Source organism: Nycticebus coucang, chromosome 7 (assembly GCF_027406575.1).
Source record: "Nycticebus coucang isolate mNycCou1 chromosome 7, mNycCou1.pri, whole genome shotgun sequence".
In the NCBI taxonomy this organism is placed as follows: Eukaryota; Metazoa; Chordata; class Mammalia; order Primates; family Lorisidae; genus Nycticebus; species Nycticebus coucang.
In genome coordinates this window covers 87,243,364-87,260,780 of record NC_069786.1, presented here as the reverse complement: position 1 = coordinate 87,260,780, position 17,417 = coordinate 87,243,364, and the positions used below count along the sequence as shown (strand labels likewise).

General features: G+C 39.1%; 1 protein-coding gene across 6 annotated transcripts in view; it reads right to left on the bottom strand.

The window, feature by feature from the left end:
* Positions 1-3,984: 3,984 nt before the first annotated feature.
* Positions 3,985-17,417, bottom strand: part of INPP1 (inositol polyphosphate-1-phosphatase) — a 35,316-nt gene continuing 21,883 nt past the window's right edge. For 5 of the 6 annotated variants that reach the window (XM_053596687.1, XM_053596686.1, XM_053596688.1 and 2 more), the window contains exons 2-6: positions 14,359-14,626; positions 12,096-12,156; positions 8,851-9,051; positions 6,658-6,832; positions 3,985-4,741 (exon numbers count right to left, since the gene is read on the bottom strand). In XM_053596687.1, the coding sequence (XP_053452662.1) occupies positions 4,183-4,741; positions 6,658-6,832; positions 8,851-9,051; positions 12,096-12,156; positions 14,359-14,562 (1,200 nt within the window). In that variant the 5' untranslated portion in view covers positions 14,563-14,626 and the 3' untranslated portion in view covers positions 3,985-4,182. Of the gene's footprint in view, positions 4,742-6,657; positions 6,833-8,850; positions 9,068-12,095; positions 12,157-14,358; positions 14,627-17,417 lie in introns of those variants that run through there. The other variant, XM_053596691.1, reaches the window with a different exon arrangement.

Below are 17,417 nucleotides of genomic sequence, written 5' to 3'. Positions count from 1 at the left end.
TGTGCTAAGAGTCATTGACTTCTTTCCAAAACTCTATAATTTTACTTTTAATAATTAAATTGTTTGATTAAATATGTTAAATAATGGAACATGAGTTGGAAACAAAGAATTGAATGGAGGCTTTGGTAAGTAAGTGTTGGTAATGAAGTCTTAAAAAATCATTATTGAATAGGAGACAACCATAATAGTAGAGGGAAAAATTATAAAATCTAGGCTGGGTGCAGTGGTTCTTGCCTGTACTCCTAGCACTCTGGGAAGCCGAGGCAAGAGAATCACTTGGGGTCTTGAGGTTGAAGACCAGTCTGATCTAGAGTGAGATCCTGTCTCTACTAACAATAGAAAAATAAGCTGAGCATTGTGGCAGGCTCTCGTAGTCCCACCTACTGGAGAGGCTGAAGCAGGAGGATCACTTAAACCCAGGAGTCTGAGGTTGCTTTAAGCTAGGCTAATACCATGGCACTCTAGCCTGAAGCAACAGAGTGACTCTCTCTCTCAAAAAAAAAAAGGAGTTAGGGTGGCGCCTGTGGCTCAGTGAGTAGGGCACCGGCCCCATATACAAAGGGTGGCGGGTTCAAACCCAGTCCCGGCCAAACTGCAACAACAACAACAAGAAATGTTGTGGCGGGTGCCTGTAGTCCCAGCTACTCAGGAGACTGAGGCAAGAGAATCGCCTAAGCCCCAGAGCTGGAGGTTGCTGTGAGCTGTGATGCCACAGTACTCTACCAAGGGCGACAAAGTGAGACTCTGTCTCTTTAAAAAAAAAAAAAGTTATAAAATCCAGAGTGATTATGTCCTGAGATTGCTTGACTTTTTTTTTTTTTTGAGATAAGGTCTTGCTCTGTTGTTTGGGCTAGAGTGCAGTGGTATCACCATATCTCACTGCAACCTCAAACTCCTGGGCTCAAGCAATTCTCCTGTCTCAACCTCCTGAGTAGCTGGAACTATAGGCATGCACCACTACACCTGGCTAACATTTCTACTTTTTTGTAGAGAGGATATATTTCTCAAGCTGATCTCAAACTGCTGGTCTTAAGCATTCTTTCTTCCTCAGCTTCCCAAAGTCCTAGAATTACAGGAGTGACACTGTAGCCAGGATGCAAATATTTTTAAGTTCTTCCTGTAAAAAAATTAAAAGTAGGCTTGGCGCCTGTAGCTCAAGTGGCTAAGGCGCCAGCCACATATACCTGAGCTGGCAGGTTTGAATCCAGCCCAGGCCGCCAAATAACAATGATGGCTGCAACCAAAAACAAAAAATAGCCAGGCGTTGTGGCAGGCACCTGTAGTCCCAGCTACTTGGGAGGCGGAGGCAGGAGAATCACTTGAGCCCAGGAATTGGAGGTTGCAGTGAGCTGTGATGCCACAGCATTCTACCCAGGGTGACAGCTTGAGGCTCTGTCTCAAAAAAAAAAAAAAAAAAAAATTAAAAGTGGAAATCATACTCATCTGATTGTGCCTTATGTAAGAAAAACAATGCAGACCGATCCACAGACACATGCTTAAAGAAAGAGCCTTGGCTTTCCTGCAAAGATTGACACTGAGTGTATGGAACAGATGTTCATAGAACATATTTGATTCTCTCTTCTATCCAGCTTTCCCCCCCTCCAATTGAGGAACTGTTCAGATGTTGAAGGCAACTGTTTTTACTGCATGTTATTATAATTTACATACAATAAAAATGTTCATACTAACAGCAAGTACTTTTCCTTGAACTATATTCTATTTCTCCATTCTGGTGTATATGGGAGTGAGGGTCCTGGGTTTTCTGGGTTTTCATTTCTCATGCATTGTGTGAAGAATGAATTCATGTTGGCTTAACCTTTATAATTAGACTGTAAGTGATATGAATGTACAGTTTGAGAGCCCAAGATCAATCACAAAGCACAATTTAGACCTTTGAAAACTATAACCCTATCCCTAAATAATGAATCTTCTGAATGCAACAAAATATTGTTAAAAAAAAAGATTGACTAAGGAAATTAAATCAGAATGTAGAAGAGATAGTTCACTGAAGCATTATTCACAATGGCCAAATATGGAATAAATCTAAGTATCTATCAGAGGACAAATTATTAAACTATAGTATACATACATAATGGAATACTTACTGTTCAGCCATAAAAAAATTTAAAAAATCCTGTCATACAATAACATGTGCAAACTCAAAGGATATTAATGTTATGGGAAATAAGCCAGGCACAGAAATACCATATGATCTTGCTTCTGTGTGGAATCTAATGATGTTGACGCATAGAAGCAGACAGCAGAGTGGTAGTTTCTAGGGACGAGGAAGGATTGGGGGAGTTTTGCAGATCTTAGTCAAAGGATACAAAATTTTAGGCAGACAGGAGGAATAAATTCAAAAGTTCTAGTGTACAACATGGTAATGTTCAACATTGAGGTCTATGACAACCTACCCCCAAAGGCCAAGGGAGTTGAGAAGCCTGAGAAAGAAGCTGAAAAATCCAGTTTCTAAGAAAGAAACACTTAATAGGGATGTAAGAACAGAAGCCAAGTCGGGGATGGCCAACAGCTGGTGGATCCCTGCCCTGTTACTCACCATAAACAGGGCTTACATACTATGGGAAAAGGGAATATGTGCGTCAGAGGGAATGTGTAGGGTAATTGATTAACATCAAGTTTATCTTGACTTAAGGGCCAAGTAGATAAAGTAGAAATTTTTTTTTTTTTTTTGTAGAGACAGAGTCTCACTTTATGGCCCTCGGTAGAGTGCCGTGGCATCACACAGCTCACAGCAACCTCCAACTCCTGGGCTTAAGCGATTCTCTCGCCTCAGCCTCCCGAGTAGCTGGGACTACAGGCGCCTGCCACAACGCCCAGCTATTTTTTGGTTGCAGTTCAGCCGGGGCCAGGTTTGAACCCGCCACCCTCGGTATATGGGGCCGGCCCTCCACCGACTGAGCCACAGGCGCCGCCCGATAAAGTAGAAATTTTTAATGGATTCCTGGAACTAGGATTAATCAGAAGGCAGCATGATTGATTAGCGTCCATGGTGGATTTACTTGATCCTCCACTATAGTTGGTAGCGACTATAGTTAATAACAATGTATTGTATACCTGAACATTACCAACAGTTCATTGTACCATTCTCACCACATAAAAAAGACGAGGTAATGAGTGTTAATTACTTGGTATAGCCATTTCACGATGTATGTATATTTCAAAACATTAGAAATATACAATTTTTGTTTCTCAATATAAGTTTAGGTACATCAGAAAAAGAGTTGGACTTATTTCCATTCATTTGCAATTGTAGAGAAAGTATCTGTAGAATATCCTTTGGCCCCCAGAGGGCGCAGGGCAAAAAGAAGTCAGGGCTGAGGGTTTGAGCCCTCTGGGTGGCACAACCTAGTTAGCAGGGCTGCTGCAGGGAACAGAAAAAGTGGTGAGTCTTCACCCCAGAGAACATTCACTATGGAATGCTGGTAGGCACAAGGGGTGTATGTAACTAAATACCTACCTCTTGTTTTTGGTGAAGTGTGGTAAATATGTATAAAATTGCAGAAACTTTTTTACTCTGTCCCCTTCTGCCTCACCTATAGAAATGGAGTCTGTTTGTCTATCTTTTACCATCTCTCTCTCTCTCTCCCTGTATCTTGTATGTCTATGTCCCTGTCTCTCCATCCCTTACTGTCTCTGTGAAGGGGGGAGCCTGCAGTGCTCCAGACTTCACTTCCCCCCGTAAGAAACAAGAATACTGCTCAAAGTACCTGCACGTGGCTAAATTATGCAACTCTGCAGTTCTCTATGTTCTGCTAACAGGCTCTGACTGCAGATTTTCTCTTTAAGACAAGAAACAAAACCCAAGCAACCTTTTCTTGTATTCTCTTATATTTCAGAGACGTTTCTCTTATTGAGATGGTTAGAGTCGTTTAATTGATCAGGCCCCGCTCCCTTTCTTCAGTAGGTTATTAATGTACCTTGAAACACTTTAATAATATTTACTATGAGAATTTCATATATCAGTTTAATTGTTGCATAGATATATTAATTTATTGAAGTTAACATTATTATGAACGCATAATGGAAAAATGTTCCTCAAAAGAGGAAGATGAATATTAACCAGCAATAGGACAATGCTATCTCCAAAAGATAGAGATAATGGGAAACAGTTTCACAGTTCAGTTTATATACATATACACACATACCCAGGTCAGAATCTGTCTATGTCTGTGTCTCCACAGGTTCCAGGTTTTGGATGAGGAGATTCAGGAACGTCTCTAGCTGCTTCCTGGATCTATATGCAATTAGTCCCCCCTTGTTGGCCCACCGATCAACCCCAGTGGCACCCTCATTTTCCACATGGTACACCAACTGTGGCAAATCAAGCCCCGTATCAGGGTTTCTTTCTAAGCACTCTTTCAAGTCTACTATTCCTCCACCCATGGCCCTCAGTATGGCATGAGCAGCACAGGAGTCCCACTTGAACGTGGTATCTTCTGAAAAGATGTAAATGTCAACAAGGCCTTGGACGACACAAAGGCTCTTGTAGCCAGCCCCGGCTGCCCCGAACACACGATCTCCACATATACGTGACAACGCGGCTTTGACAGTCTCCTTTTCACTTGTACTAATGACTGCTGAAAAACGCCGAGAAGATTCCACGTCAGAGCTGGCATTGCCAGGCCAAGTCTCGCCGCTGTTGCTTTCAGAGATGGTGTGCTGAAGTGAATGGATGTTGGTCCCCAGGTAAGAAAGTCCCCAGTAGCACTGTCCTTTCCACCTGTAGAAGGAAAATTTCAGTTGGTAGGTGATTATCACATTTGTTTTCCATTATTCAGGTTGCCTTCAAACTTAATATGAAAAAAATAAACAATAACGTAACACAGTGAGTCTCAACCTTCTTAAGTCTAGCAATAGATACCAAGCAGCTAGTTGATGCTTAAAGGTTACTGAGAGGCATGCAGCTGCCTGAGTTGTTGCAGAGTTAGGAATGCTTTTGATTTTACTGCATTATCATATCAGTGTAGGACAGCATTAACATACCTGGCATTTCCAGCTTCCAGACCTACCGCAAAATTTCATTATCATTTTTGGCATTTAAAGTGTAATAGGGCAAAAGATGAAGAGATAAATGATAGGTCTTTTAAATTTGCAAATCTTTTTCCAATCCTTGTAACAAGACTTTCTTCATTTGGTAACACCTTTTCCTTCTCTTATTCACTAGTTTTACTTTGGCTTCTAACACCAAGAAAAATACACTCATAATGTTATAACATTATAATTTTTGGTAACAACAATAATAGCACCTTAAATTTATCAATGCTTGACTTACTATTTACAGGTAAGGAAACAGAGGCATACAGAATGTGAATAACTTGCTGAGGCCTCCTCAGCTAGTAAGTGGTAGAATCTGCCCCAGGCAGTCTCATTCTAGAATGTGTGCAACTACCTAGTTAACCACTTCCACGTCTACATATTGTTCCAATTCTTTTAAATTTCTTAATGACCTTTGAAAGGTAACAAACACATTTCTGGTTTAGGAGAGGCAGCGATAGAAGAAAAGTATCAAAATTTCAGAGGCAGGGCGGCGCCTGTGGCTCAAGGAGTAGGGCGCCGGTCCCATATGCCGGAGGTGGCAGGTTCAAACCTAGCCTCGGCCAAAAAAAAACCAAAAAAAAAAAAAAATTTCAGAGGCAAAAACTTACAACTATTAAAAATCAAACAATTCTCCCCTGAAGAAATGCAAAATTTAATAAAAACATACAGTCCTATATAAGCGTAAAAATATGACTTATTTCAATAAAAAACCAGAAGCTGCTGCTTTCACTGGGGCTCTGCCATGCCCTGGAATCAATCCCAAAGCACAGGCCATGGATCACAGGCACCGGGTCCTGACTATCCTCTACGCTCTGTTCGAGGGCCATGGAAAGGGTGGAGAGGGAGGAGGCAGAAAGGGAAGTGGTGCCCATGGCATTAATAAAGAGTTACCCCATAATTAGGTTCTAATCTGGCGATACCTGTCCATCTTTTCATTTGATAATTTTCACATTTTATTTTGAATTTTTCTAAAATTATACAAAAGTCCAGGTGGCTAAATGGTGATGAAATCGATCTCGTTCCATGTGTATTGTAAGGCAGTGTTACCACCATTCATCTGGGTTTGAGTGGACTCGAGAAACCAGGAACAGAAACCATGTAAAACCATGATTTCTCCAAGATGGTATTTCTTTGAAAATACCAGCATGTACATTACCCCAGATAAAATTAAGCCAAATCTGAGATTGAAAATTCCAACAAGCAGGCGGCGCCTGTGGCTCAGTGAGTAGGGCGCCGGCCCCATATACCGAGGGTGGCGGGTTCAAACCCGGCCCCGGCCAAACTGCAACAAAAAAAAAATAGCCGGGCGTTGTGGCGGGCGCCTGTAGTCCCAGCTGCTCAGGAGGCTGAGGCAAGAGAATCGCGTAAGCCCAAGAGATAGAGGTTGCTGTGAGCCGTGTGACGCCACGGCACTCTACCCGAGGGCGGTACAGTGAGACTCTGTCTCTACAAAAAAAAAAGAAAATTCCAACAAGCAGACTTGTAATGGGAACACCCCAATGAACTGAGTTACAGGAATGTTATTGTAATCCCGACAATAGCAAAGCTGAGGTCATATGTTCCAGAAATCACAATGTACCAAAAGCATCTATCTTTTACCTGAGAGTGTTTAGGTCTAGTGACACAAAAGGCTGGTTGATGACGCCCATCAGGGGCACCCCTGTCTGTCTGTCATAGACGCCAACTAAAACAGTGACACACTGAAGTCCATAGGGAAAGATCCCGTGGTTGGATTTGACATCAGCACAACCTTTTATATACTGGTAAGTCGAATCTGAAAAATGAAGCAGATGTGTTTGGATTCAGGTAACAATTATTAGGAAGATAATGATGAATACATCTATAAACACTGTCCTACTTCATCTGTCTCTTCTAATTCAGTGACCAATCAGGTTTTACCAGTGGATGTCATTTGTATTGAATTGTTATTTGACAGCTTGTATTTTACTTTTAAACTGTTTATGTTTCATTTCCTTACTCTGTGAGAACTGAAAGGAGAAGACATGTCTGTAGTCCCTGTGGCATCTGGTGTATAATAAGCACTCGAATATTTGTCACTTGTCAAAAGCGCTGAAAAGCTAATAACTCAGGATAACTGGTGGAATTATTTTAGAACTATTACTAATTAGAGGATTAGTTCAATGTATGATGGAAAAAGCCTCATTCCAGGAATCTGTTACAGGTTCAATGATCTTTTATTAATTATTATTATTATTTATAATTATATTATAATTATTTTATTAATCATTATTTGATCCCCCAAGTTAGAAGAAAGAGACAACGATGGCACCAAAGGAAGAAATCAGTGGTGCTCCTGTGAAGAGGCAGAGGAGCCATGTTTCTGCTTAGGAGATGTGTTAATATATGCCAGCAGGTGACTACCAACATCTAGTGAGTTAACACACACTTAAAGATGTGCCCAGGAAAAGATCCAAAGGAAAGAGAATCAGTTCAGGTGGAACCAAGAAACAGGAGATCCTTGTGCCCCACAAACCATAACTGATGCCAATTTAACCTTAAGAGATAAAAGATTTTGGGAAACATTCTTGGGTCCCATATATAACCTTTAGCTGTATGTTATATAATTCTCTGATGAATAAACCCAAGTACATACATACATATTAGTACATACATACATATATATGTATATATATAATGTGGTGTATATATATATCGTGACTGTTAATATAATGTGTTAATGTGCTTATGGGATGGGAAGAGTTGAGGGGAGTTCAGGATAATGAATGGCCTCCTTGTATTGGGTGGAATGTGTCAGGGAGATGGGAAAGGAAAAAAAAAGAAGGGGACTTCTTAAAATTAAGATTCAGGACTTTGTATTAATAGCTCTATCGAGAATAAGCACAGTATTTTTAAAACAATGAGTCATAGATTATGGTTCTACCACAATAATTATAACAATTAATGATAAAGTTTACATGGCATTCATTGACTGCTCGTGAGTCACATTCAGCTGGTTTTGCTTCATCTGTACAGTGTTTTTGTTTCTTTGTTTAACTGAATTAGGAGCTAATGGCTAAAAATTGGGATTTCACACCTAAAAATCTGGATTTTGCAGTGACGCCTGTAGCTCAAGCAGCTGAGGTGCCAGCCACATACACCTAAGCTGGTGGGTTCGAATCTGGCCTGGGCCTGCCAAACAATGACAACTACAACCAAAAACTAGCTGGGCGTTGTGGCGGGTGCCTGTAGTCCCAGCTACTCGGGAGGCTGAGGCAAAAGAATTGCTTAAGCCCAGGAGATGGAGGTTGCTGTGAGCTGTGATGCCACAGCACTCTACCCAGGATGATAGCTTGAGGCTCTGTCTCAAAAAAAAAAGAAAGAAAGAAATCTGGATTTTGGTTTCTTTTTAAAAATCTGAAGATCTGGCCTATACTGCCACATGGCAATAATCTGCTGGAGCTAAGTGCTCTTTAAATAGCATGTGTACTCAATTGCTACCACCTCACTCTCTCATCTGCTCACAAGTCTAGCCCTGGAAGTCTTTTAAAGATGAGTTAATTCATTTTTATATTTGTGCCTTTACACATATATATTATGTGTCTGGTAAATACACACACCTGTTACAGATATGTACATATGTACACATAGCTATAAGTGTAATATACATCATAAACTGACACCTCAATGCTTATCATTTTAAAACTTTATAACTTTCAAAATTTGTAGGAGAGTCAAACTACACTCTCAATTTTCAGTTTTTGAAGCCAAAAAAAAAAAAAAAAGATTGCTTTCATTTATTTCTTATTTGCAAACATACCGTCCCATACTTACCTATGGGATCCACCCAAATTGCCAAAATGTCCTGTGGAATGTGGATCTCCATTGAGTCCAGAGATGGGTCAGTAAAGGCAACATCCTGATGAACAACCTTGGCCAGTGCTTCAGATGCGGACTTGTTACCATTAAGGACTTTGCTAAGAAGCCCTACCGTCTCTTCCTCTGTTGAACACAGTCTCAAGGTAATCTTTTCCCCTAGAGTAAATACAAACTAAAAGCTATTATATTTCAAGAGTTTCAGTGGAGAAAGAACAGGGAGAGAACAGAGACAGAACATCAGAAGCTGTGCACCTAGATTAGGTGAGGGTGGTATCTCCACACTTATGGTTCCTAAGCCTGCTGACTGCCAGAATCACCTGAAGGACTTCATAAAAATCATAGATGCCCAGTGTCCACTCATGCGTGTATTCTGAATAGTGAGGATGGGTTCCAGGAATCAAATGACCTCCCCAGAAAAATGTCCACATGGGCACCATTTTGTACCCAATTTAAGAGATACATAGACCAGTTAAGAATCCCTGAATCCTGGATCATTAACTTTTATTTACTTACTTTGCCTTTTGACTTAATACACATAGGTCAACCAGTTTGTGCCTGATTAGGTAACTGAAAAGAACAGAGTTTTAATCAGCACATTGACGTACTTCTACCCCCTTTTTATGAGACTGCTTTTAACTGAAAATTGTTTATACAAGATGAACACTAATCTTCAAATGTAGTAAAACTGTATGACTCTAAATGATATACATACAAATAGCACTCTTCTGTGAAACCCACTAAAAAGGAGAATATAAGCAAAGCTGCTTCTCCAAATGAAATCAGAAGTCCCCAAGGCCAGGTGATATACCACTCCCTTCCTCTCTTCCTTTCTGAGAGAGGAGCCCACTCTGTTGCCCAGACTGGAGTGCAGTGGTGTGATCATAGCTCACTGCAACCTTGAACTCCTGAGTTCAAGTGGTCCTCCCATCTCAGCATCCTGAGTCACTAGGATTATAGGCATGAGCCACTACACCCAGCCTATCACCACTTTGAACACGCTTCTTAGACCCTTGGTTAATCTGGATCCCAACTCCAAATAGAAGTGAGGGAAGAAACTGGTAAAAAGAGGTAACTTTATAGCAACAAAAAATAACAGGAATGAAGAAAACAAAAAACTATTAAAAACGAAGAAAAATGGCACTTTGGGGCTTTTTAGATATGCAGACAAATACTCCTGGCTGCTCTATCTATTCTGAGGATGAGGTATCTATATCACTTGAAAGCTTATTAGAAATTCAGAATCTCAGGTCCCACCCCAGACCTAGCAAATTTTTAACAAGATCTTGAGGTGATTATATGATCAGTAAAATTGTGCAGCACAGTATGAACCTATTACAATGATGGTGGAATCAGCATGAAATAGTCAATTAAGTTAAATTCAAATTTAATTAGACTTTGAGTTGGGGAATAATAATGCTAATGATTTCTGCTCAACACCTACTTTGGACTAAGCAAAAATCTTGGGATCATTCAAAGGAGCAAATTGTATCACTCCTTTGCTTAAAATGTGCTAGTGATTCCCATCACAGGGAAATCCAATCCCACTCCTTCCTATGATCTGTCCTGCCTGCATGGACATCAGATGTCATCTCCCCTCTTCTCTCCAAGATTATTCTTTGCCCTTTCAACAAGCAGGAAAATGGATATGGAATACTATTTGCCTCTTTAGTTCTAGATAAATGAAGTATTAAAATAACTGAGTAATCAAACGTTGAATTTTTTTTTGACACAGGGTTTTGCTCTGTCACCAAGACTGGAGAGCCATGGTGTCAACCCAGCTCACAGCAACATCAAACTGCTAGGCTCAAAGAATCCTCCTGCATCTGCCTCCTATGTGAGACTACAGATGGGCACCACCATGCCTAACTGGTTTTTCTAATTTTTTTGTATAGATGGTGGTCTCACTCTTGCTCAGGCTGGTTTTGAACTCCTGGCTTCAAGCAATCCTCCCATCTTGGCCTCCCAGAGTACTAGGATTACAGACATGACCCACCCTGCCTGGCTCAAATGTAGGATTTCTTTTTTTTTTTTAGAGACAGAGTCTTACCTTGTCACCCTAGGTAGAGTGCTATGGTGTCACAGCTCATAGCAACCTCCAGCTCTTGGGCTTAGGTGATTCTCTTGCCTCAGCCTCCCAAGTAGCTGGGACTACAGGCGCTCGCCACAACACCCAGCTATTTTTTTGTTACAATTTGGCCAGGGCTGGGCTTGAACCCGCCACCCTTGGTATATGGGGCCAGCGCCCTACTCACTCAGCCACAGGAGCCACCCAAATGTAGGATTTCTTATGTGTCAATCAGAGTTTTGGTTTTTTTTAACCCTTCACAGGTTTAAATGTGATTTCCTTTTCTTACTGAATGTTATAAAACTAGCATGCATAGCTAATGAAGAAGACTAAAAAATTCAGTCTAGAAATTCATTTTTTTCTTTGTAAATGTGCTTCTAGATATTTAATTATCTGTTATATGATCGGTGTTTACCATTCACTATTTTAATCCTCTACCATTAAACAAACAAAAAATACAAACTAAAAAAAAAAATGTTTTTCTGAAAAGAATTAGATGGAGATTGTGATAATTTCCTCTATAACCACAAGGGAATATGAAGGTCCATCAAAGGAGAATCTGCCCACGGGAAACTAAATAAGACTTAAAACTTGGCACTAAATGGAATCTTTCAGTTAGCCCAAGTACTTTGCAGACGTTCTGAGACCCAGGGAAATGATGAGGGGATTTGCTCAAGTTCACACAGTATCTGTCTCTGCCAGGGCCTGCTCTACACTCTAAGCCAAGGACCGTGGGCTCCCCAGGGAGTCCATGAATGGGTTTACAGCTAGGATCTGGAATTGTCTGCACAATTGTGTAGATGTACATCTTTGGGGCACTGATAACTTACATTAGGTTCCCAAAGGGCCGTGCAATTTTCCCAAAGATTAAGTTATAAAATCTTATCTAAATCTACAGATTGATATCTAAAATGATACACAGACTCACTAAATTATTCTAACATAGCACGTTTCTCTACCTCTCTAAGTTAAATGGCATGATACTCTGAGGTAGAAATTGAATGCACCTTAACATTCAAATATATCATTTATATTAAGAGGCTTCCAAGCATCCATCTCTTTCATGGTATAAATTGGAGAGTAGAATATCTTATGATAATTAAGTCACAAAACACATTCAGGTTCTTATACTTACCCAAGTCATTAGTAAACTCATTGGATTCTTCTCCAAAAATATTTCTTCCCAAGCCTGGAAACTGAATGATTCAGAATATGATAAAACAACAAACAAACAAACAAAAAACCACACATGTTCAATTCTGAACAGATTAATTTTATATTTCAAATTAAAAAGCACAATTAGACCTGAAATTCTATAAGTTTCTGGTTCTATAAACTGGATATTCTGAGGTAGAATTTTTTTTATCCAAGTATAAAAACGAAGTCAGCTTGGTTCAGTGCTGAATTTTCCTGCTCCCTTCTCCCTCTAGTCTAAATCATGTAAATGTCCTGATGTTCAGTTTGCAGAAGTCCTTCTACACACTTCATCCACAGAACCAGAATATCTGCAAAGCAGATGTTTTGTTTTAAGCAACATCCCAGCAGCTTATATGAGTTAATATTGTTCATCAAGTACCTAACATTATTACTTAAGCCTGAACAGAAGGGATTCAGGACAACATTAGATTTTGTTTTCATTTTCAGATGAGTATTTCACCACCTGTTGGAAGCATCATTAGCTGTCAGGCTAGCTAGGAAGGTGATATAGGAAAAAAGGGAAATAATTTACTGACAATAATTTATGCATGAATATGTGGTCAATAAATGGAGTCAAGAATTTTTTCATCTCTGTGTGATAGGAAGCTTTTTGATAGATTTTGTTTCTCATCTTCTTACTAGTAAATCTTTCTCAAAATATATGCTGAATTATGATATGAATGATGTTCATGAGGAATAAAAGGAAATGCTTCAATTATTTGAACTCAGATATTTGCAGGTGGCCAATCACTTTGATAATGCCCACAACCACTTTTTTTTTTCTCTTCTCTTCTATAGGACAGTAGAAGTCAACAAGGGCTGGCACCCAGCCCATTCATCAAGGACTGAAGCTCCGCCTCTCCAGCCTGATTAAAAAACTGCTTTAAAGACTTCCTCCTGAGGATGCAGGACATAATGGTCATGAAAAAAAGATATTTTTATAATCAAAATGAAATATAATTCATGAACAACTGCTTGAACTTGTTATAATGCTTTGAAGCAAGTATTAGCCCATAAAAATTAATGTTGGTACATTTCCAACCCAGTTGCTCAATAATCCATTCTCTCAACTACATATATTGAAAAGTACAAAACAAAAACAAACTCAGTCCAGTTAGTTAACACTTTGTTGAGATCTCATGATGTCATTTACTCTCTTCTGCCTGTGGTCAAGATTTCACTAAAATGATTCTAGGTGATTCCAATATTTTGAGAATTTCATAGGAAAAATTCCAATACTCTACAATGCTCATAAAGTTCTATCCTCCCAAATCTATCCATCCATCTATGTCACTATTAAATCATATAAAAGGCAATACAGTATCACAAAAACACAGATTTCAGAGCTATTCTGCTTGTGTCCAAAAACTGGTCCTACCATTCACTTGCTGTATAACCTTAGGCAAGTTACTTAACCTCTCTGTGCCTCCCCTTTTCACCCATTACATTGGGATAACAGTTTCTACCTCATAAAATTGTTGTAGGAGTTATATAAGTTAACATCCTTAAAGCCCTGAGAACAGTGCCTACCACATGGTCAACATTTATAAGTTCTGGTAGTATTATTACTACAACTTATAGATATAGTTTATTTCTCCAGTCAGTTCAAAGTACTTAGAATCACATTCATTGTTGTAAAGAATTTTTTCCTTAGAATAAAAGGAGACTTTTAAACCCATAACCAAGGCAACTATTATATAAACTATTAAGTCCAAAAGATATGACTTATATATCAAATTTTTAACAAAGTAACAGGGTACAAAACAATATGCTCTCATTTCTGTTGAAATAAATTGTATATGTCATGTACACACATACACATAGAAGTAAAATGTTCTGACAATATTTAGCAAAACATAGCTATGGTTTTCTCTAATGATGAGATTAAGTGGATTTTATTTTTGCTTATTTTCTAGAGAACATGTATTATTTATTAGGAAGAAACTCAATAAATGAAAGGCTCTATACTGAGATGTTTATCTCTAGATGTAAGAGTTCTGAGTGATTTTTATTTTCTTCTTTGCCTTTCTGTATCTTAAAGATTTTCTTCAATGAACATAGTAATCAAAACAAAAGGAAAAAAAAACACTCAAGACATCTATTGGAATCCAAGGTGCTAGTATTCTGAAGGGATTTTATGAGGGGGGAAAAAGCCTGACAGGCAAGTATTTTGCAGTTACCTTGGCTGTGACCTCTCTTACCTTATTCTCCATGTTCTGCTTTATAACTTCCTGTACCAGCACATCAGCCAGGGTCTTGAAATCAACTGCAAACTTCTTGTTCTTTTCTCCCTCTTTCTTTTCTTCAACCAGCAGCTGGAAGAGGGCTTCTTGCTGCCTGCACGCCCGGGCAATGTTGGCAGCCTTCTCAGAGACCCGGAGCAGCTCCCGGAGGATATCTGACATTTCTGAACCTTGCTTTTCAGTTGTAGCTGCTAGCAGAATCGGTACCCACCGTCTGGGCTGTCAGCTGGAAAAGTATGAGAATGTGAAAGAGAAAGCAGTTCAGAGCGTGATGTCAGGGGGCCGCGGCACTGCTTTCAAGCATCTGCCAGTCAACCCGGTCAGCCTGGTGAACAGCTAGTTGCTATATAGTATTATATTTGCATCTTTGGCATGGAAGACTGTAGATATAATCTAACATTTGAAAATTTTTTAAGGCTTTTGAAATCTTAAAATGTGCATCTTTGGTATAGAAGAGTGTAGATATAATCTAACATTTGAAAATTTTTAAGGTTTTTGAAATCTTAAAAAATTACTTGCACTCTCAAAAATATATTACACAAATAATTGAATTACCATTGAAAGAAAAAGCTTTGAAGGAGAATCTACATTTATAAATCCCTAGACAGGCAGGTGGACATACATGTGCCATGTTAAAGGAAAGTGAAGTCTTGTAATGACCCTAGATACAGGTCCTCAAACTTTTTAAACAGGGGGCCAGTTCACAGTCCCTCAGACCGTTGGACGGCCGGACTACAGTTTAAAAAAAAAACTATGAACAAATTCCTATGCACACTGCACATATCTTATTTAGAAGTAAAAAAACAAAACGGGAACAAATACAATCACATGGCCTCATGTGGCCCGCGGGCCGTAGTTTGAGGACCCCTGCGAATGATCACATAATTAGTAAGCAGTACTGAAGTAGTATGTGCTTTCACCCCGTGGGAAGAAGAGAGAAGTGGGAGAGCATTCATGTTACAGTTTGGGGGCAACTTTCTAAAGTACTAAGCGTCTGACACTCCATGTCTGGAAACATTCTGAGGCCATTCTCGTGCTAGCAGCACAAGCTGTCTCATAGCCAAAGCCCCTGAAGCCCACTTGAAAAAGGCCCATTATCTTGCTACTCCTCTACTAAGCTTAAACAATAATATGAAGTGAAACTGGCAACTTGTCGAAAAGTTCTGGCTTCTCTGAGTGTTATCACACCCTGATACATTCACAGGGCCTATGTTGCAATTAGGAAACAGTTCCCATTTTTAAGAATGGCAACCTGTTATTGAAAGCTTGAGTAACCCCTAGCTCATTATTGAGAGGATTATCAGCCCTGTTTTATAGTTAAAGAAACTGAAGGGCGGCTCCTGTGGCTCAAGGAGTAGGGCGCTAGTCTTGTAAACTGGAGGTGGCAGGTTCAAACCTGGCCCTGGCCAAAAACTGCAAAAAAAAAAAAAAAAAAGAAACTGAAGCTTAGGGAGGTTAAGTAACTTCTTCAGGTTACACAAGACTAAACGGCAGGGCAAGCCTAGAATTGGTCATACAAAGAAGCCTGGGTTCTTTATTATCATAATAAACAGGTTCCTTCATTAAAAGAAGTTCCCTGAGTGGACTCCAGGAGGTTGAGAATTAGTACAACTTTGAAGAAGCCAATGCAGTGGGGTTACATGTGAATCTTTATAGTGGGTTTGTCTCAAGTTTGCTAAAGAAAACATGTTCTCTTCTTCAGATTATGGGCCAATGACCAGGAGACATCCAACCTCAGTAGTAATAAAAGGAAAGTGCATAAAAGCAACAAGACATCTGCTCTCACTCTCATACGTGGGTTAAAGTTAACATCCATTCTTGGAGGAGTTGTAGTGGGACAGGTGCTGATGCTCTGCTAACAGGCACGGAAACAAGTAGGTTCTAGGGGGCAATCTGATGAAAATGTACCAGGATTCCTACAGACGTTACTGCCTTTTTGGTAGCTCATCTTTCCTTAATTTGTTAAGGAAATGACTTAAAATATTTCTGTGCAAGGAGGATTGATATTATGGATGGTAGCAACAAGTTGAAAATAATCTTAAATATGGGCAAAACAACAGATAGAATACTATGTAGTCTATACACTTTTTTGAAGAATTTTTAATAATTGGAAATGTTAATACAACTATGTTCAGTGAAAAAATTACCTATGATCACATATAATTTGATGATATGTTACAAATATGTCTTTATACATATACAGAGAGAGGCACTGACAGAAATACTAGTAGGTGAAGTTTTAATTGCAGTTATGGCCAAGTAGAACTGTGGAGGACTTTTTCTTCCATTATGTTTTTCCATAATTTTCGAATATTCTGCAGTAAATACATAGTGTTTTTATAATAAGGAATAATATTTTAAAATATCTCAGGGCAGTTAAGTTTGATGATATCATAATGTCTCAACTCACTGAAGTGATGCAAATGTTCAGATTAAATGGGACTACAGTAATATCACAAAAAGCTTTCAGGTGGTAGAGAGGATGTAGTTACAATTTAAACAAAAACATCTGTCTACATAGATGTCTTGTATTTCAGGAATGAATTATATGGTGACAGATTCACTCTGGTGAACTTGAATCAAAATATTTAAAAAAAACAGTTGCATTAATAATAAAGCGAGGCACTTTAACTTAGAAATAGCTTATGGCATATATATGTCATAAATCCTAGGTTATGTAGAATAACAACCAGAGAGAGGCATACGTATTTCAGTGTAATATATGGCCCCAAGAGTATAAGTCCAGTAACCTTAATTTTGAGTTCTTACTAAATATTCTTCAGTTATTATAAGTGAAGAGAAAGGAATCAATGAATCAACCAACAGTAACCAAGTAGCTTTTTATCTTAAGAGCAGCACAAAGACTTCATGGAATCCAATTTGAAACCTTTCAAAGGTAAATAACATCAGTATTGTCAGTATTATTCAACTTCGTTAAAACCAATTATGTTTTCTGAAAAGAAACACTGTACTGATGACACTGGTAGTAATCAAGAAACTTTCCTTGTAACACCTTA